General features: G+C 41.9%; 1 protein-coding gene across 1 annotated transcript; it reads left to right on the top strand.

The window, feature by feature from the left end:
* The first annotated feature begins 23,550 nt into the window (after window positions 1–23,550).
* On the top strand, window positions 23,551–23,973 carry LOC138874793 (uncharacterized). The gene has a single exon (XM_070153578.1). It carries the CDS (start codon window positions 23,551–23,553, stop codon window positions 23,971–23,973), a length of 423 nt encoding a protein of 140 aa, XP_070009679.1.
* Window positions 23,974–26,482: the final 2,509 nt, after the last annotated feature.

Here is a 26,482-nt window from a genome sequence, read left to right as displayed (position 1 = left end):
GGGATAGTTGGCAAAGGATCCTATATGCTTAGCACCATGGAGGGCGAACAGCTTCTGAGCAACTAGAATGTAACGATTCTTAAGCGGTACTACTGCTAGGGTGTCCGATCGCAAAGTCCCGCAAATTTCCTCAAGCCAACGTCACACTCTTTTCCTTCGACCGAGTTTTTTATCCCGAAATGGGTTTTTTCTGGCAAGGTTTTTAATGAGGCAACATTCACACATTTCTCGAGAAATGACAAACGAGCTTCAATAAGGAATCATGTACGGGGCCAAATGGTCCAAGGAGCCGCACCTGCGCGGTCCAAGCTTACAACAATGAAATGATATGTATTTGCGCCAAGCAATAAAAGAATATCTTTCAGCATCTCGCACTCCAAGAAAGGGAATTTCAGCATACTCTCGATGGGGATCCCTCCACCAAATGCGTCCCGAAGTACTCGGAGACTTAGCGTCAACAGCTTGGTGCCCACACTACCCCAGGGTCGGAAATCCGAGCTCAAAAAGCCCCAATAAGGTAACACCGAGTTCACAAATAATGGCCTTCGAGCCTAAGAAAACTCGATGACTTAGAGATTATTGCCAATTATGCACCCTAGAAAACCCGAGGCTGTAAGACCCCGAGCGGGCAAACTCGGTATAACCAGGTCTATTCTACATAGCAACAAAAAATTTAAGACCTCAACAGGCATGACAAACTGTTAGACCTCAACAGGCATGAAAATTTTGTAAGACCTTACTACAGGCGTAAAACTCAAACCCGAAGTTTAGGCTATACATCACATTTGTAAGAATCCCGAAAGGGCATACCCTCGGTATAAATGCCTAACCTATCACTCCGTATCAAAAGTGGCTCCGGCCAAACAAATATGACTATGGTCAAAATGGCTGCTCTAGCCAAATTAACGCGACTCAGGGACGCCCGATTGTCGCTAAACAAAATCTCAGGCCATTACTTCGAATATACTTCAAAAAGAACTGATTAAAACAGGCTTCCCTCAAGAGGCAAACGAGCTTCGACCATGTCAGCTCCAAAAAACTAGGCATCGAGCTACTCAGCCTACGAGATAAGAACATTCCGAGGTGCTCGAATATCGCCGCTAACGACTTGAAATCGAGGTTCTTCCAAAACCGACGACGGGTCAGGCAAAATCATTTCAAAAAAGACCTTAACAAGAGGAAACAAAGCCTACAAAATGCCCACGGGCAAAAGCGTAAGTGCCATTGTTGCCAGCCAAACGATCCTCTAGGCCGCACACTAAAAGGTCTGTACGACCAAACAACGTAAGATCCATTGAAGCCATCTTGAAAATTGAAAACTTGAGGATTAAAATGAGCTCTAATCGTAACCCGATTTGGAGACCAGATCCAAAATAGTTAACTACAAAATGCCCACGTGCAAAAGCATAAGAGCCATTGTCGCTGGCCAAACGAGCCTACGGGCCACACACTCAAAAGGTCGCTTCTACCCAAGGCACGAGAGCCATCATCATCCGCCTATGTAGGCACAAAAAAGTTTAAGGGTCAATTGAAGCTCGAGTCACAACGCGACTCAAAGACTGAACCCAAAAACAAGCAAAATATGAATGCCCATTGGCAAGGGATAAGAATCATCATCACCTAACCATGCAAGTACAGGAGATTGAAGGTCGAGTAAGCTCGAGACAAAACTCGGCATGGAGACTCAACTCAAAATGGTTTGGCCGAAAGTGCAAGGACTCTCACGGTAGTCCACACTGAAGGCCACATCGACCAGCCGCATGATAACTCCTGGGTAGGCCTAAATAGGCCACATAGCTAAATTGCGTGTCTAAGGTTCTTTCGCCAATCCTTGCTGAATTCAGAGCAGAAAGGGGAATAAGGGAAACAAAGCCACAGGATTCTCTTTATACATATGCCAAAATAAAAGTACTATATACAAGTAGGGAGATTGACAGGAAAAAACAGCAGAGATCCTAATTTATTGCCAAGCTGGCAGCCTCAATAGCTCCCCAAGGGCTTCACCCAGGCGATTATAAGTCCTCCGACCGCCCCTTCTCAACGGTGTCCTCTCTTTCCGGGGATCCACACCCATTTTTAACACCACTCGAGCTGCCTTTCAACGCGCCCTCAATGGTCTGCCTTAGGGAAATCGGCCAGACATGATCCGCGGATCAAAGTAAAGTTGGGCCAACTCCCTCAAACGTCCTCTCACCGCAAAATCTACAATGACTGCTCCTTCCCCATGCAAAGATACAAGCACCTCAGCCTTAGCTTTGATCCAAACCAATGCAGCCACCAGCTCGGAACGGAGGCTCTTATACTTGCCACTATCCTCCTTTGCGTCCTGGAGGTGACGCTCAATCAAGGTAACTCTCCCCCTAAGGTTGTCCCTCTCGGAAGCCACCTCGCTCACGTGCCGACTAAGCTCAGAGATTTCAGCATCTCTGGCCCAAAGCTCCCCTCTCAATATGGCGTTCTCATTCTCAAACTGCACAAATTGAGGCCCGAAGAGTTAAAAGCGATGGAATCTCACAAGGGCTCAAATTTTAGTAAAAATAGGGGATGAACAACATGCTTATTAAAATAGGACTTCTCGCATTCGCGACGACTCACCTCATCCTGATAGTGGGCGAGAGCCTGGTTATAAAGCACTTTGGCCTGAAACCATATAAAACGTTATGAGAGTGAAGGCTAGAGCAGCCCAAAGTGGCGAACAAGGCTAGCAGAAGTTACCCACTCACAAGGTCTGCCCATCTCACCAAAAATAAACAAAGAATCGACCTCGGAACTACCCTCAATAATGATCACCAGCCTTCCGAGTGCATCTCCACCTTCGATCAGTGCTCTTGCCACAAAAGGCTCCTTGCGAGGCCTATCTAGCACTCCATGAGATGGAAGGATCTCCCCCTAAGGAGAATCAGCAACAACCAACGGGCTAACGGGGTCAGCAAAACTCTTCGTCCCTTGTTCACCCCGGGTCCCAGATCGAGGCCCCTCCCAACTGCCTGCCAAGGGCATCCCAACTCGAGAAGAACTGCGACCACCTACCAATTCGAGGGCAGTGCTCGATACCCCATCCATTGCCTCACCGCCATAAAGTTGGGTCGTGCTAGTATCAGACTCCTGCTCGGAATCATCCACCCCCATGACCCGAGGATCAATCGAGCCCAAACACTCTTCGAAGGGGTTCCAAGAAGTTGCTTTCTCCTTGGCCTTCAGCACGGGGATTTCCCATCACCCTAGAGGACGGAACCACTGGGTCAACCTTGGAATGTTCCACCTTGACCCTCTTGGGCTCCCGTGGCCCAACGGATAGACTCTCCTACATTTTCTTCTCCTCTCCAAGCACCGGAATGTCCCCTCCAACGGACGGTGCCTCCCTCATCTGTAGGATTCCTCCCAGACCTACATAGATGGAGAGGTTAAATGCACAGAGTAGGAAAGCTACTAAACTACGTCAAAATGCACAGGTGCATCAAGCCTCGAGGCTTACCATGGTCTTTGGCTTCCCATTGAGCTCGGGATAAATCTCGCCACGCTCGATCGATAAATGGGCAGGTTGAGTACAAAGGACTAACCCAACCCTAGAGATCCGACACCGCGCCAGGGTAAATCACTACAGCTGAAAAGACAAGAAAGGCAGAATTAGACGCGTAAGGAGATATCACCAAAAAGGGGCAAAGACACCATGTTTACTTGCGCCTTGCGTTCCACTTCTCAAGGAACGACATCTTTTCCACCGGGATCAAGTCAGACGTCCTCACTCGGCTGAATCGGCTTAACCACCCGTCGTCCCCGAACTCTTTCATGCAGGCAAAAAAGGGTCTCGATCCTTGACAACGAAGTTTGATTAAGCCCCCCCCCCCCCCTCCCGAAGAAGATGGGGACTATACATCCGAATCAGATGGTTCAGGGGAAAGGGAATTCCCTCTATCATGCTCGAGTAATGCTTGATCATATGAACCACACGCCAGAACAAAGGATGAACTTGACCCAGAGTTACCTTATAACTCCGATAGAACTCGAGAATCACAGGGTCGATAGGGGGTGAGGATGGCCCCACCGGCCCCTAGGTGAATGGGTAGGTATACACACTTAGAAATTCGGCTCTATGAGACGTAATATCTTCCTCCTCAGTGGGAATCTCCACGAGCACGGTATTCCCCCAGCAACAGTCGGCCATCACTCTTTTAATGTCCGTTATAGAGCAGATATACCGAGTTATAGGCTTGCGACGCCCTGATTTCGAGGAAGGTCTCTCGACCCTAAAATTGGAGGTTATCACAAAGGATCCTGGTATGCACTCCTTGACACGGGGGGAGTTGCCGCTTCGCTTTGGGAGAAAAAAGAAGAAGATGAGCCCACAACCTCCTGGGAAGCAAAAGTGGAAATTTTTGCCATCCTTGAGAAAATCTGAGGGAAGAAGAAAAGGGGGGTTACGTTCCTGGAAAAGAGCAAGAACGAGGGAAAAACAGACCTTAGTAAGGGGTATTTTGGCACGAGATAGAATCTTGAAAGGAAGATGTGAGCATTTATAAAAGCACCATGGGTACATTGAAGGAAGCCAACTGCCACACTCAATGCTGAAACCTGCAGGGACGGTGCACGTAGTGCACCTTGACATCTTGTAGCCGTTCGCAAGAACACCAAAGGAAGCAGGAGTTCAAGACCGTTTTTTATCGTTTCTTGTCACCTCCACTCTAAGAAACGCAGAGACTATCTGTATATGGCGAATCTGAGGGACCGATTTCCCCGCTGTATGGTCGTCTCGCGGTTATGACCCTCGAAGCTCGGAGCCAAGGACGAGACTCACCCTCGGGGGTCATCAGGTATCGGTCCGGAGGACATCTCATTCAGATAGCTATTGCAGGCTACAGAAGGCAAGAGGGGAGTTCCCAAGGCACACGGCTTAATCTGGCAAAGCTGACCTACCCGGGGCCTATTTAAAGATGTCACGTCCAGCCATCCTATGTCCACGCCTTCACGGTTAACAAGTTTTGTACTATATCAGATTTCCCTCCTATGTAAAAGTGATCCACATCACTTTGTAACACCCCGTCTGATGTTGCTCCAACTATTTCTCCACAAGATTAATAATATCACTCTCTCTCTCTCTCTCTTTTCTCTCCAACTTGCTCGTTCTTACTGGCTCGAGGCCACTCTTAGCATTTATAACTTCCATACTTGTTCGTCATTTATTTCTTGGTATTGGCCATAAAGAGCCTTGTTTAATCATATCTTAGATGTTATTCCATTCCCGACTACCCCCAATAGCTCGAGATCGAGAACAGATATCAACCTCGAGGTCCTCCGTCGACCATTCCGAAGCCAGGGCAGCAGGCCCCTCAGTTTAATCACTGCCCCGTTTTAGCTTGTATTTTATCATTAAACTTCATATTCTCAGCATCATTTGCTCTAACAACTAGCATAAAAAGAGATCATGTATTTTTAGAATCACATTTACAAATTTAATTGTTGTTACCATTTTCACGGTAAACAGGATTGTTCCACGTACCTATATTTCTTTATATCATTTATTTGCCCTATCTCATATTTGTTTACTTCTTACATTATTTGATTTATTGTACCACTAGTTAGTGTTGATGTCGATCCCTCGTTAGTACTTCTCTAGTGTTAGGCTAGGTACTTACTAGGTACGCGTTGATTTACGTACTCATGCTACACCTTATGCACTAAATGTGCAGGATCTTACAGGTTCAATTGGTGGTTATCATGGCACGTAGGCGCAGCTGTTAAGGAGACTTTATGGTGAGCTACATTCCAGGCTACATATCGCAGCCCACAGAGTCTCCATCGTACCATTTACTATATCCTGTCTTATTTACATTCCAAGAATATATTGTATTAATATTGTACTCCTTAGTAAATGTCATGCACTTGTGACACCAGGTTTTGGGATGTTCTAGAAGTTGTATGTGATTTTCCTTAGCATTTACACACTTTTATTATCTATTATATTAAATTGTAAGTTTCTATGATTTTAATGCGTTGATTTCTTTATCTAATAAAATTCACGATTTCAAATGTAATAAAATTCATAATTAAGTTGGAAGTTCACCGTTGGCTTGCCTAATGGCAGCGTTGGGCGCCATCACGGCCTATAGTCAGTTTTAGAACGTGATAGCTTGGTATCAGAGCACTAGGTTCACTTAGGTCTCACGAGTCATGATCAAGTCTAGTAGAGTCTTGTGGATCGTTATGGAGAGGTCTATACTTATCTTCGAAAGGCTATAGGGTTGTTCGGAGCACTTCCCTTCTTGATTTCTCATCGTGCGATTTGATTCCATTAAAGCTTATGCCTTCATTTCCTTCCTACTCAATCTTATGCGATGTGGAGTGCTTATTATCAATTGGGTATCAAGGAGTTGTGTTGGTACTGCAGATGTGGTTTATGATGTTTCTCTGTGCATATTCGAGCGAGTTATTATCGTCGGTCTTGTGGGTCGTTTCAGCCTTGTATCAGTATTGCCTATGCTTTTGAGGTTATACACACATTGTTATGATGTTCGTGCATTGTTATCATGATGTGTTGTTGTGAAATGGTTCCTGAGAGGTGGTTGTCAGAGATGGCAGTGTGTAGTGGTTTCAAAATTGAATGGGTTTCTCTAATGTTGATGGCTCGGGTGAGATGATCTTTATGGAGTCTCAGAGTTGGTGGAAATTTACCCGTTCGGATGCAACAAATATGGATTATGATTTGAGGCAGTATTTTGGAAGCAAATGAGGAGGAAGGACATGGTGGGAGGTGTCTCGCGGTGTTTGAATTGCTAGCAGGCCAAGTGTGAACAGCAGGGGCCGAGAAGTTACTTAAGTATATGGGTTTATTGAAGTGGGAGTGGCAGAGTAGCGTATGGATTTCGTGGTAGAATAGCCACATACTTTAAGAAAGTTTAGAGTTATTTGAGGATCATGGTTGACAATGACTAAGTCTATAAATGTCACTTATGACAGTGGCTACCGTACTGAGGAAGGTTTAATATAACAGAAAAGGAGTTTGCTTGGAATGAAGAGGGATGTAAAGCTTGATTATCGTCATGGGATGCGGCGTGACTTCGAGTTTGGAATGTATGGTCTGACTTTCAGTATGGGATCAGGAGGGGTTTCTGATTTCATGGAAGTTATACCTAGGGCAATGTCGTTGGGAAATGTCAAAATGCAAATTCTATAGGTGGCTATATACTGTGAGCAGCTTAGCGGCGACGTGATTTTGATGAAGTTTCTACGAAGAGTTCTACTTACTACCCGACAAAAGATCTAATATGCAATTGAGGCTAATAATTCGAAATGTTTATGAAAAAGTTTAACAAGAACTTATGAGAAATTTGGCGGACCAACAGCGTGGGATCATGGTAACTGGGAAGAAATGGTCATTGTGGGCTTTGGATCTATGTGATTGTAGTGTAAAGCTAAGTGGGGGATCCCACCATCTATAAGTGAATCACGTGGTCATGTGCTTGTATGGTTTTGGGTTATCGGTGTATTAGTGGATTAGTTATGACCAAGAAGACGAGAAATTTTTGATTAGGAAGCAAGACGTATATGTGTTACATTTTGCCTTATTGATTTGTTCGCAGGTGCTGAGGATGGCTCAGAAGTTATGCTTCTATGGATGTGATGGGCAAGGAAAAGGATTCATCTGATTGCTTTATGGGAGTGCACATTCTCTAATGGGGCACTAGTTATTTGGTTAAATGATCGAGACTACATTTGAGTTAGAGATTCTCAGTAATTCTCTTAGTGTATTCAAGATTTAAGGTGTGGTGTTTAACGATTTTTCGGGTTCGTTATGTGGCTGAAGATTGGGTTTTGCAGCAGAGTGTGAAGGGTACTTGGAGTATTCTATGTTATCATCGGGTTTGCGGTGCAGTGTTACTGAAGTAGGAGAAACAACTTCAGATTCGCAGAAGATCTAATCAGCACAGTATATCAGTAGAAGATACTATTGAGTTCATGAAGTGAGTATAAAAATGGCTTATGGATGTTGAGACGACGTGGTCTCATGATTTTGGATCACTCAGGATGAGTGTTGTTTGAGTTCGTGATGTATTTGAAGGGATTTATTATTATTGCGAAGGCAAGTCAAGAGTAAATCAGAAGGAGTTGGGTCAGTCAGTGATGGGTTGAATCATCATGGTTGTGGAAATGATCAGTTCCTTCGGTGTGTTAAGCTATACAGGTGATTCGTGGCAGTACGTGCGGGCTGGATAGCCATCATAATTTTATTGATTGGAGGTATTTGATTATGAGGGTTTGTTATGTGTAGATGGATCCCAGAAGAGTCATGGTGGTTTTGACCACAACTTGAGGTTTGTGTTTTCTGTGGTTATGGGAATTCAGTTGCGTGTTGCAATTGTTCCTCTAAAATGTGTTAAGCGAAAGGGGTTCTAGATGATTAAGTGTTTATTCTATTGGTTTAGGAGTTATAATTAAATTCTTGTACTCTCGCGTAGCAGCATGATAAATGCAATGAGTGGCATGGAAATTGGAAGTTGAAGATCAAGGTTACGGCTCGGTGTTGATAAGAATGTCACAAGCTCAGATGAGCCGGGAAGAATTTAGAGTAATCTGGCATTTTCTTTAGTGTCACCTGAGAACAGTGACATGTGTGAGCAGCATTGTGTATTGATTTGTGGACTTTTGATTTTCTTTGCAGAATTAGTACGGTTTGTGGTATACAGGTGCAGACTTTGCTACCTGGTGCGGAAGGTCGTGGGAACGTATCCTACAAAAAATTGTATAAGTGTGATATGTTTGTCACTTGATTGTTAAGGATTCAAACCAAGTATACAGATTCTGGTACTACCGCTAATGTGAGGGTTTATGCCTGAAAGGTGCTCTATTCATTTGGATGTGGATTGTGGGAGTTTGTTCTGGATTGGACAGCCGCTCGTGTGTGTCAAGAATAGGGCTATTCTGGGTCCGTGAAAGGTAGTTGGCCCACTATGGGATGATAAAAATCTGCTTGTGGTCCGTTAGTGGGTGTAATGTGGGTGTGTGCTCTACGTCAGGTCGGATGTGTTCATTCGGCATAGCATTCCTTGCGGAGGAGTCTTCGGGCATTGGATGTTATTCACATCGCCAGTTATTCCATGTAATACTCTATTGTGCTATGTGGGTTATGAGACGGCTTGATTATTCACACATGTGTTGTGATCCGGTGTAGCGTGTGGTGTTATATGAGCAGGATGGCTCCCGAGATGCAGGTTAGTTATTGCACCTTAGTAGTTTTAGGGGTTTTGTAGTGAATGGCGCAATCCCTCTCCCTAGGGTTGTATCATGCACTTGGCATGTTTGTTGTCGATATTTGGGCATTTCGTAAGTATAAGCATTGCGGTGATGGGTATTTCCTTGTTGATCGTTGTGTGGATCAGGTGGCACGCTACCACAGGTATATTGTTTAGATTGGGTGGCACGCCGCCATGGGTATGTTGTGTGGATCGGGTTGTGCGCCGCAACGGTATCGGGTTGTGGAATATGCATTCCAAGGACTTAAAAACCTCTTTCAGCATCATCTTGATTTGTGTGCGCAGTCCGGGCGCGTAGCCGGAAAGACAATATGTTAAATCTATGAAAAAATGTGAATTTTGACTTTAAAATGAATTAATTTTACTTCGGTCAATATTTTGGGTAAACGGACCCGGACCCGTAATTTGACGGTCCCTAAGGGTCCGTAGGAAAATATGGGACTTGGGTGTATGCCCAGAATCGAATTCCGAGGTCCCAAGTGTGAGAAATGAATTTTTGAAAGAAATTATTTTGCTGAATTAATTATGAGTTTTTGAAAGGGAAATGTGTTTGAAACCATTGGTATCGGGCCCGTATTTTGGTTCCGGCGCCCGATACAGGTCTTATATATGATTTGAGTCGAGCCTAAGAAAATTGGTAAGAAACGGATATGGAATGATGTGAAACGGACCTTATTTGAGAAATTTGGCAAGTTTGAAGTTCTTAAGAAATTTCATGATTTTGATGCTAAATTCATAGTTGTTGATGTTATTTTAGTTATTTGAATGCATGAGCGAGTTCTTATGATGTTTTTAGTTTGTGTGCATATTTGGTTTGGAGTTCCGAGGGCTCGGGTGAGTTTTGGATAGGCCACATGGTGGATTTTAGACTTGGAAGATTGCTGGTTTTTAGCTGGTGTGATCAGGCCTGCATTGCGAAGCCTGGCTTGCAAATGCGAGTTCGCAAATATGAAGGCTGAGTCGCAAACGAACTGCCCAGGCCAGCCCTTATCTCGCATTTGCGAGATACCCTTCGCAAATGCAAAGTTTTCATTTAATGCTTGAAGCAGAAAATGCGACTTATGTATCGCAAATGTGACATCTTGTTTGCAAATGCGAAAGTCTCAGAAATCTAAATTATGAACCCTGGTCGCAATTGCTACATCAGAGACCTGTAAGTTCATAACTTAGACGTATTTCCAACCATTTTTCACATCATTTCAAAACATAAACTCCCTAGGGCGATTTTTTAAAGGCAACTTCTCTTCCTAATCGATTGTAAGTCAATTCTAACTGGTTTTTCTTTAATCATTAACATCTTTTTACAGGAATTCAACTTAAAATCAAGGGTTTTCATGGAGGAAATTGGGTGTTTTGGGTAGAACCTAGGGTTTTCAAAAATTGGGGATTTGGACCTCGATTTGAGGTCGGATTTCAAAACAAATTATATATTTGGGTTCGTGGGGGAATGGGTAATCGGGTTTTGATTTGAACCTCGGGTTTTGACCATGTGGGGTCGGGGGCGATTCTTGACTTTTTGGGTAAAACTTAGGGAAACTTATTTTCATGCATTTGAATTGATTTATTTAGTGTTTACTGATGTTGTTAAGTAACTTGTGGCTAGATACGAGCGAATTAACGGTGGAATCAAGAGGTAAATCGATAGTAGAGGCTTGAATTATGTTCGTGGCATCGAGGTAAGTGTTTTGTCTAACCTTAGCTTGAGGGATTAGGAGTCGTGTCTTATTTTCTACGTGTTAATTGTGGGGTACGGCGTATAGGCATGGTCACGAGTATCAATACGTTGGTGTCAAACATGACCGTGAGTCTTGTATTCTAATTGTTATGACTCCGTTTTGGTTTATTGCGCTTCACATGCTGTTATCATTATTGTTCCCTTGCCGGGATATTATTATCATTACTGTTCCCTTGCCGGGATATTATTATCATTATTGTTCCCTTGCCGGTATGTTATTGTCATATTATTGTTCCCTTGCCGGGACCCTTTTGTGATTGGTGTTGATAAAAGAAATGGGAGCGGGTTGCACGCCTGCAACAAGATATGTGAAATGGGAGCAGGTTGCACACCTGCAACACGATATGTGAAATGGGAGCGGGTTGCACGTCTACAACAAGATACATGAAATGGGATCGGGTTGCATGCCTACAACGAGATATGTAAAATGGGAGCGGGTTGCACGCCTGCAACGAGATATGTGAAATAGGAGCGGGTTGCACACCTGCAACAAGATATATGAAATGGGATTGGGTTGCACGCCTGCAACGAGATACATGAAATGGGATCGGGTTGCACGCCTGCAACGAGATGTGAAATGAAAGTGAACTCTGCATTTGTTTTCCTTATCCTTGTTAGTAATTGGATTTTGGTTTCTTTATATTCTCTTGATATTCTGTTGTTATCTGTTATTCCCCCAAAGCATGTTTGCCTTGCCCAATTTTAATTGCAATTGTCTGCTTGTATTTCCGCAATTAATAATATAACTGCACAGGTTTATTTGGTAGTCTGGTCCTAGCCTCGTCACTACTTCGCCGAGGTTAGGCTAGACACTTACCAGCACGTGGGGTCGGTTCTGCTGATACTACACTCTGCACTCTTTTGTGCTGATCCCAGTGTTGTATACTTCGGACTGCAGTAAGGTTGTTGCCGTCAGTCCTACAGGCGACCCGAGGTAGTCCTGCAGGCGTCCGTAGGCATTTGCGTCACCTCCTACCTTTCCTTTATCTTGTTTCCTTCTCTCATTTCAGAAACAATGTATATTTCATCTTTCAGACTTTGTATATAGTGTTCTTAGACCGTTTATGAAGCTGTGACGCCAAATTTTGGGCAGTGCTGTATTTAGACTTCCGCAGTTTGTATTATGATTAATTATCAGATTTTGTCTTCCGCTTAATTATTTTCGCTAATTGCATGATATCTACTCATCACTGATAATGTTTAAAACTGCAAAAGGTTAAGTAATTAGAATAACTTGGCTTGCCTAGCTTTCACCAGTAGGCGCCATCACGACTCTTAAGGTTGAGAAATCCAGGTCGTGACACAACCGACCCCATGTGCTGGTAAGTGTCAAGCCTAACCTTCGCGAAGTGGTGACGAGACTAGGACACCACAACCAAATAACCTGCAACTAAATAGTATCTAACAGAATAACAGTAATAAAAAGCAATTCAAAGGTAACAGAGAAAAGGTAACATACTATGGGGGAAACATTAACTTAATGAATCATAGCAGTAGTGGAATAAGACAATTAAGAAACTTGAACCGAAGCGACAAAAAGTCAAAATAAATAGGCAATAAGTGCACGACATCACCCTTTGTCACGACCCCAATTTTTCACCCTTGGGAGTCGTGATGGCGCCTACTCATGAAAGTTAGGCAAGCCGAGTATTATAGAATCACTACCCCTTTTACTTAGCCTTTTTAGCAGTTTAAGATAACAAGCAATCAACAGTGGAATATTAATAATAATCAAAGACATGTCGAAGACAAAATCTAATAACTTAGCCAAATACATGTACGAAAAAATACAAAGTACATCTCTACCTAGAACTAGTGTCACAATATCACGGACCATCTACGAATACTACAAACAGTTGTTTGGAAAGAAAGGTACAATCTGTCTTTGAAGTAAATGAAAACAGAATATAAAGATAGAAGGGCACGCCAGGGCCTGCGGACGCCTGCAGGACTACCTCGGCTCTCCTGATGGACTAAAGGAAACAACCTCTCTCTACGGTCCATATGCTCTAGTACCGTGATCTGCATACAGTGCAGAGTGTAGTATCAGCACAACCGACCCCATGTGCTAGCAAGTGTCGAGCCTAACCTTGGCAAAGTAGTGACGAGGCTAGGACAAGACTACCAACAAAACCTGTGCAGTTAAAGTAAATATATATATATATATATATAGCAGGTAATAATAAAGGAAGCTAGCAGTTAAAGATGGGAAGGGGACATGCTATGGGGGATTATCATTTACCAACAGTAACTCAGGAGAAAAGCATAAAGAACAATTTAAAATTCACAGCAGAAAGAATAAGGAAACGGTAACAAATCAATATCCACTTTTATCCTTTATTGTTGTGGCACGCTGTGAGCACATGATTTTTGCCTCATACGAATTACTCCAAAAGAATTCCCAAAATAAATTAAAAATACAAAAATATAGTATCTGCATTTGGGATTTAATTTTTTACATTTTATGAATTAATTAATAATTAGGTATTTTACAAAAATGAAAATTCACAAAAAATAACATATTTTTTGTATTTTTAGTCAAATTGTGTGATTTTCTTTTAATTTAGTATTTAATTATTTATGATAATTATTATTTAGAGTTAATTAGTATTTTTTTAAGTTAATTTGAGTTTTATAAGTTAAAGTTAGGATTTAATTTTTTGAAAAAAGGGGAAGAAAGAGAGAAAAAGAAAATAAAAAGAAAAATTGAAAAGAAAAGAAAATAAGACCAGGCCCAAATACCCAATAACCGGTCCAAACCTGCCCCAGTCCAGCCTGAAACCCCAGCCCAAACACGTCCCAACTCGGTCCAGCCCCATTACCACCCAAACGACGTCATTTGACAAGTTCTGATCAGGGCCGTCGATACCATTTGATCAAACGGCCTAGAATCTCGCCAATTAACCCGACCCCTACCCGTCCACCCCAATACCTGGTCATCCCAGCACCCATGTAACCAAAACGACCCTATTTTCCTTAATTATTCAATCGGAGCCGTTGGATTTCAATCATCCAACGACCCTAATCAAATCATGGATTTAATATACCCTAAACCATCAGATCCCCTACCTCTTCGTCTCTCATCTCTTCAGAGACCAATCTTCTCCACCGCCTAACACCACCCTCCTCAGCCCACCGGAAATCACCTCACGGCGGTTCTAGTGGTCCAATCCCTTCCAAAATTACACCCTAGAATCACTTTCACCTCCTCATCCCAAATCCCCAAACCATTTCCTTCGAATCATAGCCGAACTCGTTGAATCATCAATCGAAGTTTGAACCCCAAACCCTAGTTTATGCAATAGGCCCCAAACTAACACCTCATAACCTCCATAACCCCCTCATGCCCAATATATCACTAGTTTCCCTCGAATCTGGTTGAAACGTGTCGAATCTTAAATCCCAAATCAGGGTTCTAAAAGCCAGACCTAAATTCAAGACTGATGATGATTTTAGAGCCGGTTTTGTCACGAAATGGTGTTACTTACTTGTTTTGACAAAGAACAAGTGACTAACATTATTTGGCGATGAAATCGGAAAATCAGGGTACCAAGTTTTTCCAATTTAGTCGGTGAGTTTCCATGTATCATTTCTTTTAATTCTAATGTCTATTTCACCTCTACCTCTTCTTCTTATCTTCTTTGAACAACTTAGTTAAGATTTAAATTAGGTTTTATTTGAAATTGTTAATTGTCCATTTGTTCTTCTTTAGTTCATTTCATGTTTGTGTATGTTGTTAATCATTCCTATAACTAATTTTAGTTTTTGAGCCATTCAAATGTTTGTTTTCTTCTGATTTTGTTAAAATCAAATTCACTTAGGCTTAGGTTAGTTGGATTGTTTGGGCCTTCAGGCCATTCTTGATCTCACTTCAAAGGCCTGATATGTTTTGGGTCAAGATTGACCCATATCTGTCTGGTTTTATTGAAGTAACTGACAGAAGTTTAAGGGAGCAATGTTTTAGAATTGTTCAACAAAAACTGTGTACCAAACTTTAGGAAGCTTCTATAATGGTAGGGTTTAGGAAATGCACTACTGAATTAATTAAAAAGCACTAAGCTAGTATAGATAATTTAAAAAGTAAAAAGATGAATTGATGATGGTGAATGCACTAAGATGAATGCCTATTAAAGCGGTTGAAAATCAGAGGATAAAGACACAAGAACATCCTGAGACTCTGAATACGGAAGAGACGAGAGAACTTTAGTGATAGAAAATACAAGAAAATCATAGCGGCTAAACATCAGTGAAAATACTGTTACATTGAGTCTTCCCTGTGGATTTCTTAATTTTCCAGCTTCTAAGAACAAATTCAAATCTAAATAAAGCTGAAATGGTTTAAGGATAGTGGTCAAAAGGGTCTGATTTGAAGCTCTAGTCGATTGGGTTTAAATCTTGGTTTTAAAGTTCTTTTTCCTTTTGGTTATCTCTGCTTTGGGTCAATAACTGCTACTGCTACTACTGAATTCCTTACCCTTGTATTTGTTCTTTCAATATCTAGGTACTTCGTGCATCCTAAATCGCATGTGAAGTGCAAATATATGTTCAACATGGAAGACTAATGATAAATTTTGAAATTCAACTTTTGTCCTTCAACGATCTTGTGATTGCTATGTAGTTTATGCCTTCTTTACATGTTTTGGTTGTTCATTTATATTTCTAGTTTGAATCTCATTTATAAGATACCCCGGTGTCATAATTTAGCAAGTTTGGGATTGTAAGTTAGCTGAAGTTCGTTTGTATGGATGGGAGTATAATGTTTAAATCTCTTGTAATATAGTTGACTTGTTCACCCTTCTGATTATGGAAACTACAATGCTAAAGTTAAATCTTATCTCTGTTTCAAGCTACAATCTTCATTTTCTGTTGTATAACTTTCATTGCTATTGAGATATGGATAGCATTAGGGACAAGTCTATGGGCTGTAGGGTAGTGTTGTGTTGATTTTCAAGCAATGAGGCCTACTGGTGTGTTTGGGTCACAAGAGTAAAAGCAGGAATGGTTCTGATGCTTGTCTCATTTGGAACTATTAAGACTTGAATTTTGGGTCTCATTTGGTCATGTTTAGTTGGTAGGTTATCACTTCATGCATGGGTTTGAAATTAGTAGTGGTTCATGTTAAATAACGAAATTGAACAAAATGGCATTTAGTCAGCACATTCATTGTTTGGTATGAAAAGATTTGTATGAAAAGCATGCTGGATCTTGGTTGTGCGCCGATGAATTTTTCAAACCATTTCTTAATTGAATTTTGATTTTTCTTGTGGTGGTGTGTTCTGTTGGATTGCTAGGTGACAGAAATTGTTGAGTTTGTTTAATTAGTTGAAGTTCATAAAGAATTTCATTAGTTTAATTCCTTGTCTTCCTATAGTTTTAAACTAATTGGCTTTATTTGGTCGAGCGAATGTGGGGATTCATAGAATTGGGCCTAACATTGGCCCAATTAAGGAAGCTCATGACAGACATGGCAGTTTGTCACCTATTTTTGGATCTTCTCGTCCATTTAAAAATGGGCTCCTCCCAGGCCAAGTCCAAGAAGGCATTCACAAAAAAACTTGTGTATTTCATGGACTTGAACTTGTTTAATTTTGCTAAAACCATCCTTCGTCCTTGCGAGGGCATCTTTGTTTGAACAATTCTCGTTTAATAGCTTAGTCATTTGACGCAGGATCAACTACCAAGTAGACTCAATTTTCAGTAATTAGTATCCCTTCAATGCCTTTCCTTCAACAAGTTTCCTTAAAATGAATTGGGGCAAGCCATATTAGAAAAATAATAATAGTTATGGCCCTCCAAATTTTAGTTTGAATAACCTTTAAAAATGGAGTTGAGGTGCGCCGCGCCAAATATAATCCCAAATGCGTGGCACTCGCTTAATTATATCCCTTAAAATTCTTACAACTTGAGGCATGCCATTTAGCAAATTTTCATGCCCCCCGCAAAGTTAAAAACGCGTAGTTACTTTAGGTGCGCTATTTAATAATTTACCTTCCTAAACTCGGGTGCGGATTTATGTGATCCAAATTCAAATCTCAATGTTAGCTGAAATGTATTGCGAACTGCGGGTGCATTTATGTGACGTGGTTTGAAACATATTTTAAATGACGTTGCAATCTTCCTTTAATTAATTAAATAAAAGGGGTTTAAAGTAAAATGCACATATGTTTATAATTGTTTTAAAATCAGATAATTGAGCCATTTATAATAGTTTAGCGACCGTGCTAGAACCACGGAACTCATGAATGCCTAACACCTTCTCCCGGGTTAACAGAATTCCTTACCCGAATTTCTGGTTCGCGGACTGTAATACAGAGTCAACCCTTTCCTCGACTAGGGATTTGAACGGGTGACTTGGGACACCATAAATCTCCCAAGTGGAGACTCTGAGCTTGTAAATAAAAATAATCCCGTTTCGATTGTCCTTTAATTGGAAAAACTCCCTTATACCCTTTCGGGGTGTAGGAAAAAGGAGGTGTGACAGCTCTGGCGACTCTACTGGGGATAAGAACCCAGAACTTCCGGTTCAGGGTTCAAGAATTCGAGCTTGTTAATGCAATTTTTATTTGACTTTATTGTTGATATTACTGTATTTTGTGGACTAAATGTGCTAAATGTTACTTTTTACCACTTTGATATTGTTGAACTGTATATAAACTGTTACAAAACCCTCTTCTCTCCGAGTCTTCTAAAATTATCTGGGAAGTGTGCACTTCGTATGACTTCTTTTCTGTTAGAGTCATATCCCGGTTTTTGAACGAGGTTTGGACAAGTTGCAAAACCGGTGAAGTTTCTGTATTCCCGGTACGCTGCCCCCCTCGGCTCGAGCTATCCGCTCGTGTAAGCCTGGTCTAGAACAACACACCCAGAGTTTTAAACCTAGTATAACAAAGCCTCATACCGGATCCCTAGTAGGAATACTTGTTTGCATCACGTGCATTTGACTTTGGGGACTCAACACAGGGGTTGATCCGTCCAGGATAGGTGCACCCAAATTAAAAAGACCATATTGATGCATATTTTACGTGCTACTTGTGCATTTATTTGCTTTGGGTTCGCATGCTGACCGGGTCTTGAATGATGATAGAAAAGTTGGAAAAGAGAATAGCGGTATAAGGGTTGAGTGAGTTAATCACTTGTTTTGAAAAAAAACCAATGTCCAAATAGTACTGAAACTCCGCCGAAATGTTTTGAGAAAAATGAAATAAAAAAAAGGGTTTTGTTTTCAAAAATAGTTTTATTTGCCCCAACTACGCCAGTTTGATTCTTACCGAATGTAGGATACGTAGGCAACCCTCATTGGGTCCAACTTTCCCTTTTTGCAAGAATAGCCCAATAACAACAAAATTTTGATATGTGTCACAAATAAGTCGGGTGATGCCATTCTTGTTTAAAATAAGCCGAATGTCCCCAAAAGGGCGCCGGAAGGCTGTTTTTGCAAGAACAACCACTTGGGATCATTTTTAACGGTTAGCAGGCACAACCTTAAAATCTTTTTCCCCGAAGTGCTGAAAGGCCGTATTTGTGAAACCAAGTTTGTTTTTGAAATGAAATATTTTTTTTGAAAAATGATGTTACTTTTTCTTTTTGGGTCAAAATAATCACCTTAATAAATGTGCAGGATGAGCACAAACGAAATTGAACCCTTCACAGTCCTTAATGAGATCACCTTCTAGCTCTACATGCAGTGGAATGATCTAGCAAAAGGCAGTAGAGAAACAGTGGTAAAAGTTCTGGGAGGCCTCGTCGGACTATTGAATGTCAAGCCAAGGTTGGACATAATTGAAGCTTTAATACCTTTTTGGGACCCGACTCGCAATGTGTTCCACTTTTCTGACTTTGAGCTTACACCTACATTGGAAGAAGTTGCGGGTTATGTGGTCCTTAACGGAAACCTTAGAAGTCAATATCCATTGTCACCAAGACCGGTATCCCCCCACAGATTTCTGGATTTGCTGGGTATTAGTCGGGATATTCAGGACGGGAACTTATCTGAAGGGTATTGCATGCTCCAGTTCTTGTATCATCGGTATGGTAACCCCCGAGGTTTTGAAGAACCGAACACTGGTCTAACCCATGCCAGAAATAAAGACAAATGGGAGGCAAGGCGAGGTTTAGCTTTTATGGTATCCTTTTTGGGTGTTGTGGTTTGTCCGCGAAAATATGGTAATATAGAGATAGGTCTTGTGGGAATGATCGATGTTGCAATCAAGAAAGCTAACAACACTGTGGTTCCTCTAATCTTATCTGAAATCTACCGAGCCTTGACTATCTGTCGGTAAGGGGGAAAGTTCTTCCAAGGCTGCAATCTATTGCTATAATTATGGATGCAAGAACATCTCTGCCACCGGGTTGGGTATATGAATTACAGTTTGATCGGTTTGAACTGTATTGAAGAATTCGGAAGCCGAGTGGCAGATATTGAATTCCCCGAAGGAACTAAAGCTTGGCTTACACATTCGAGATCCTTGACTGATGATAAAATTGAGTGGGCATTCGGATGGCTTCCTGTCACCGAAGCAGTGTACACATCAGCTGAAGTATGTTATATCCTCTTGATGGGCATCCGGAGCATCCAACCTTATGCTCCCTTCAGGGTTTTGCACCAATTAGGAAGATTTCAAACTGTCCCCAATGATGAAGGTTTGAATAAATATGCCATTGAACTAGGCCCAAAAGCCGCATTTCCAGAAGGGAAAATTTGCCAGATATGGAATGAATGTAGGTTTCTTGAACCTAAGACCCTGGTGCGAGATTTAGCTAGAGGTGAAGTGGACCCTAAGTACATTGCCTGGTTCGACAAAAGATTCCAGATCCCCGAGAGGCCCGCAAAGAGACCCCATGTCCAACAATTCACCGATGGGGCGTAGGTGCAATGGGACTGGTTGACCAAAGAAAACGAGCACAGGGCCAAAATAAGCCAATTGGAAAGGCGAGTCATGGATCATCAGTTTAAAAAGGGTGTTCAAGCCGCTGCAGACAAGGTAGAAAAGAAAAAACGAGCTCAGGAAAATGAGGCCCTCAAATCTCAGATCTAGAAGATGAAAATGGCTGCCAGAAACCCGGAAAGAAGCCGGACTGATAAAAGACTCATAACCGGTCTGAAAAAGAAAGCCCTCGAGTATCAAGAAGACTTGGAAAAATCTGAAGTTGGTCTAGCGAAAATTCAGGCAAAATGTACTAAGAAGGAAGAAGAGTGGGCACAGTTTGTGCAACAAATGAAGGGAACATCACTATCCTAAGAATAAAGATAGCTACTCTCGAGAATGAGGCAGTCAAGCAGGCTAAAGATTTCAAAGCTGATAGGGAGCACTCTTATGATCTGATGGCTTAGATGGAGAAAGGAATGCAGTAGTTGCAAAATCAACACCTTCATGACTCTCAAGTGTTAGAAGCCCGAAATAAGCAGAGAGGGCGGTTGATTCAGGAAAAAGGCAGAATTAGAGAAAGGATCAGAACCATTGCTGACTACATTACCATGAAGTGCCAAGCGTGCGAGGACATGACGCGTACCACCTCTTTTGCTGTAGTGATGACTTTCGTCCGCCAAGTTATGAGTGATTGGAGCGACTGCAAGGGTATCTCGCATTTAGGCCCGCGGAGAGACCGAATGATGTCCCGCGGGCACCAGGAGCATTAATGTATCCTTGATTTTACTTGAGTATGTACCTTTCTTTTTCTGTTGGAGTCTGTTTTTTTCCTTTTTGAGTCTTTTAGCTTTGAATCGTTGTAATACAAAGAATTTCCTTTTTATGGGAAGAATTGAAAATATTTTGTTATTCATTATAGCCAGAACTACGCTCGGTCTAATTCATGCGGGGTCATGATATGTAGGCAATCTCCATAGGATTCGACCACAACCAAAAGAAAAGAATATAATGGAAAAAGAAAAAGGGGAATAAAAGATAGGAGTGAGTAACAATAAAAGGGAAAGGTCATAAAAAGGAAAAGCCGGGATGACATAAGCAACCAAGCAAATACATGATAGAAATGACTAATTGCCTAGGTGCATTGCATTCCTATGTGCGGTTGCCTATTTGTTAAAACTCTAATCACTAACAAGTTTTGTTGTTGTTCTCAAAATTCAAGCAGTTAGTTCACCTAGCATACTGGCAACTCACCCATACCAAACCAGATCTAAAGGCGAAATAATCATGTCTATCCCAGATGTAGACACTAGTGTCATCGATCCTTCGAGAGAAGGAGAAGAGTTGGATTTCAATGCCATGAAAGAAAAAATGTACAAATTGAAACAACAAATGGCCAAAATGTATCAGGCCTGGGCTAAAGGAAAATCGCCATCAGCTTACCCAGCTAACCCTACCTTTACCCCACCATCGGCCCAGTCTCAGGATCATCCTACCACCGATTTGTCCATGAGTTTTCCCATTTACCAACACTATCGGGGCACCACTTCTCATACACCACAATCTCCACCCCCTAAACCAATTCCATACCCTCTTCCACCAGTAACTCCTGCCTTCGTAGCACCTCCACCAGTTACACTCCACAAATCTCCTAGCGAGCCTATGTTCCAAGCCTCAGACAACCAATACTACCCCTCAGAGCCCACTTTCAAAGCTCTAGAAACCCATTCCTATACTCCTCGCTTTAACTTCCTGATAGAAGCTGATTAACCATCCAAAAAACCTGAACAGGAAGAGTTGTTCAGGAAAGTTAGAAGCTTAGAACAATCATTCAGGGACATGCGGGGATTGGGAGGTCAAGTAAGTGTGGCTTACAAGGACCTATGTCTGTTTCCAAATGTGCAATTACCGGTAGGTTTCAAGATGCCCAAGTTTGATCTATACAACGGGCATGGTGATCCAGTAGCCCACTTGAGAGGTTTTTGTAGCAAGATGAGGGGAGCAGGAGGAAAAGATGAATTGTTAATGGCTTACTTCAGTCAGAGGTTGAGTGGATCAACATTGGAATGGTATACCCACCAAGATCACTGAAGATGGTACACATGGGATGATCTGGCACAAGCGTTCGCTTGTCACTTCTAGTATAATCTTGAGATCATTCCAGATCGACAACCCTTGATTAAACTGGAGAAAAAGCACAACGAAAGTTTCAGGGAATATGGTTTTCGATGGAGGGAGCAAGCAGCAAGAGTAGACACCCAAATGAAGGAAAGTGAGATGGTGGATTACTTCCTACAGGCTTTAGAACCTACCTACTATGGCCATCTGGTCTCAGCTGTGGGGAAGTCATTCAATGAAGTGGTGAAGATGGGGGGCATGGTAGAAGAAGGACTCAAGGTGAATAAAATTATGAGCTATTCGGCTTTCAAAGAAACTACTAAGGCTATTCAGGGCGGCATAGGAGGGATTGGGAAAAAGAAGAGAGAGGACGCGACAATCAACCTCGATCTAGAGGCTCACCTTACCACTATAATCAACCTCGATCCCACCAACAAACTTACCACCACAACACTACTATCCCCCACCAGAACCTCATTTTTCCGTCAATCATGCACTTATACAACCAACCTCCCGTCCATACGCAATGGCGTGCTCCCATTCCAAAAAATACTTACACACATCCACGAGCCTACCAAAACACTCCCGGACCAATTTTTCGGCCTAGTCAAGCATTCAAGGGTGAAAGGTTGCAGAAAAAGAAAACCTTTACTCTGTTGGGAGAATAATACACTAGTCTGTTCCACAAGCTAAAATAGCTGGACATGCTGAGGCCGATACAGTCCAAACTGCCAAATCCTCCTCCAAAAAACCATAACTATACTATCAGCTGTGAGTATTGTTCTGGTACTCCAGGTCATGACACAGAGAAGTGCTAGCACTTGTAATGTGCAATACAGGAGCTCATTGATACCAATAGAATTGAAGTTTAAGCTCCCGAGGCACCCAATATAAACAGGAATCCAATGTCAGCCCACTAGGAGGCAAATATGATTGAAATAGTGCATGAAGAAGGAAAGCCCAGGAAGCCGTCACAGACCGCCATGATGATTCGGTCCAGTGGAGTCAAGACAGTTGAACAATCAGCAGGTGAGAAGTCAGTGCTCAATTTGAGCAAAAAAAGTATTGAGCCATTTGTGGCAGTTGAGAAGGGGTCTTTAAGCAAAGTTGCAACGAAACATGAAGGGGTGAAGGTAATTGTACCAGGAGCGGCTAGCAAACCCGTCATAATCGTGGAAGGTGCCCGCGCAGATCGGGTTATTATCAAGTCAGTAACCCAGTTACCAATAATCAATAGCAAGGCTATTCCATGGAATTACGAACGGGTAACAGTGATGTATAAAGGGAAGGAAGTCAAAGAAGAAGTCTGTGAAGCACAGGGTTTGCTTCGCTCGGTAAGGTGTTTTACTCCCGAGGAGTTAAGAAGAGCTAAAGATAATCCAGTGCTAGTAAAGAAAGTCGTACCTGAAGAAGAAGAAGTAGAAGAATTCTTGAGGAAGATGAATCTATAGGACTACTCTATTGTGGAACAATTAAGAAAGACGCCTGCTCAAATTTCCCTATTGTCATTATTGATCCATTTGGATGAGCACCGTCAAACTTTAATGAAATCTTGAATGAGGCGCACGTTATCGATAAGATCTCTATGAATCACTTGGAAAAAATAGCCAACAAAATCTTTGAAGTAAACAGAGTTACTTTTTCCGATGATGAATTGCTTGTAGAGGGTACTGAGCATAACAGAGCCCTTTACCTTACAGTGAAGTGTGAGAACTCTGTGGTGACCCAGACATTGGTTGACAATGGGCCAAGTGTAAACATCTGTCCTCTCTCCACTCTAAGCAAGTTGAAAATAGAAGATGAGAGGATCCATATGAACAACATTTGCGTGCGGGCATTTGACGGCGGAGGTAAAGACTCAATTGGGGACATAGTGTTGGAGCTGACGATAGGGCCCGTTGAGTTCACAATGGAGTTTCAGGTGCTGGATATAGTTGTTTCCTATAATTTGCAATTAGGTCGACCATGGATCCACGCCGCTAAAGCAATCCCATCAATACTACACTAGGTAGTCAAATTTGAATGGGATAGACAAGAAATAGTTGTGCATGGGGAAGACAGTTTATGCGCTCGCAGCAATGCCATTGTACCGGTCATTGAAGTGGAAGATGACCAGGTACCATGGGTCTACCAGATTTCTGATACGATGTTGGTAGAGAATGTTCCGGAGGGGAAATACATTCCAAATTCGAAGATAACCGCCGCATCGGTTATGGTGGCCTATGAGATGTTGAAGAATGGTTTTGCACTCGGTAAAGGTTTGTGCTCATCTTTGCAAGGCATCATACAACTGGTGTCCCTTCATGAAAACTTGAGCACATTTGGTCTGGGATTCAAGCCCACTACCGCAAACATAAGAAGTGCCAGAAAGCTAAAACAAAACGCATGGGTCCTTCCAAAGCCAGTTCCACGTCTTTCCAAATTATTTTTCAAGTCCGGTACCTGAAGTGACCCAGTAACAAAAGTTCCTAGTCCTATGATTGAGCTGGATAAGGAGTTAATTAAAAGATTTGAGAAGTTGTTTGACGGTGTGAACATGGTGTAAAGTGGTGAAGGTCCTAGCAACGCAGAAATTCAATTCGTTGGGCTAAAAACAAAGCTTAATAATTGGAAAGCCACTCCTCTCCCCATTCGAAAGGAGTCTTGGTAGTTTATTTTGATTTTCCTTCAATTTGTCTGGGTTATTCCAGGGTTGTAATCCAGATTTTTATCTTTCAGTCTGTTTGAAGTGTGCAAACCTTGTTATCTTTCATCATTCAATGAAATACAGTTTCCCTTTATTTATCATTCCTGATAGTTTTTCTTTTGTTTTTCTTTTATTTTCTGTACATTTCTTTTTATGCTGGTTCTAATCATATGGCATGCATGAGGAATCCTCGGCCCAGTTTAAAAATCAATCTGATTCTGAAATAATAGTTCAAGAAGTAGATTGTGATTAAGAATCAGAATATGATGAGGATGAAGCCTTCGAAGAGATTAGTAAGGAGTTAATTCACCTCGAAGAAAAACCCAAACCCAACCTGAATGATACAGAAGCCGTCAATTTAGGGGACACAGATAATATCAGAGAGACTAAAATAAGTGTCCATCTCGAGCCAAAGATCTGGGAAGAGTTAATCAAAGCACTCATCGAATACAAAGATGTTTTTGCGTGGTCGTATGACGACATGCCGGGTTTAAGCACTGATTTAGTGGTCCACAAATTGCCCAATGATCCAACGTTTCCTCTCGTCAAGCAAAAATTGAGGAAATTCAAAACTGATATGAGTGTGAAGATTAAGGAAGAAATCACCAAGCAATTGGATGCAAAGGTCATTCGGGTCACTCGATATCCTGTTTGGTTAGCTAATGTCGTACATGTGCCGAAGAAGGATGGCAAGATCAGAGTATGCGTCGATTACCGCAATCTCAACAAAGCAAGTCCGAAAAGTAACTTCCTACTACCCAATATCCACATTTTGATCGATAATTGTGCCAAGCGTGAGATTTGATCTTTTGTGGATTGCTATGAAGGGTATCATCAGATTCTAATGGATGAAGAAGATGTAGAAAAGACGACATTCATCATGCCATGGGGAACTTATTGCTACCGGGTAATGCCATTTGGTTTGAAGAATGTCGGGGCAACTTACATGACGGCGATGACTACTGTGTTTTAGGATATTATACATAAAGAGATTGAGGTATACGTAGATGATGTGATCATAAAATCAAAGCATCAATCCGACCACGTTGGGGATTTGAGGAAATTCTTCTAGAGGCCTCGTAGATACAACCTCAAGCTTAACCCTGCCAAATGTGCATTTGGTGTTCCATCTGGAAAGCTGTTAGGGTTCATAGTTAGCTGGCGAGGCATCGAGTTGGACCCATCAAAGATCAAACTCATCCAAGAATTGCCACATCTGAGGAACAAGACTGAAGTGATGAGTCTCTTAGGGAGGTTGAACGACATCAGTAGATTTATTGCTCAGCTCACGACAACTTGTGAGCCTATTTTTAAGTTGCTGAAGAAGGATGCCGCGGTCAAGTGGACTGACGAATGTTAAGAAGCATTTGATAAAATAATAGGATATTTGTCGAATCCACCTATGCTGGTCCCACCAAAACCAGGGAGACCTTTGATTCTTTATTTGACAGTCTTGGAAAATTCATTTGGTTGTGTATTGGGTCAACATGACATCACTGGCAGGAAGGAATAGGCCATCTACTATCTTAGCAAGAAGTTCACAGCTTATGAGGTTAAGTACACTCACCTGGAAAGGACATGTTGCGCCCTAACTTGGGTGGCTCAGAAATTGAAACATTATTTGTCATCCTACGCTACTTACCTCATTTCGCGCTTGGATCCATTGAAGTATATCTTTCAAAAGCCTATGCCGACAGGAAGACTTGCGAAGTGGCACATTTTGCTCACAGAGTTTGACATCATCTATATGACTCGGACTGTGATGAAATCCCAAGCATTGGTCGATCATTTGGCCGAGAACCTGGTCGATAATGAGTACGAGCCATTGAAA

Source organism: Nicotiana sylvestris, chromosome 8, assembly GCF_000393655.2.
Source record: "Nicotiana sylvestris chromosome 8, ASM39365v2, whole genome shotgun sequence".
Taxonomy (NCBI): domain Eukaryota; kingdom Viridiplantae; phylum Streptophyta; class Magnoliopsida; order Solanales; family Solanaceae; genus Nicotiana; species Nicotiana sylvestris.
The sequence above is the reverse complement of the archived record's forward strand: the minus strand, read 5'-3'. Positions and strand labels throughout refer to the sequence as shown.

Coding starts and splice junctions, on each gene's coding strand:
- LOC138874793 (XM_070153578.1), top strand. CDS start 23,551: ATGAATCACTTGGAAAAAATAGCCAACAAAATCTTTGAAGTAAACAGA.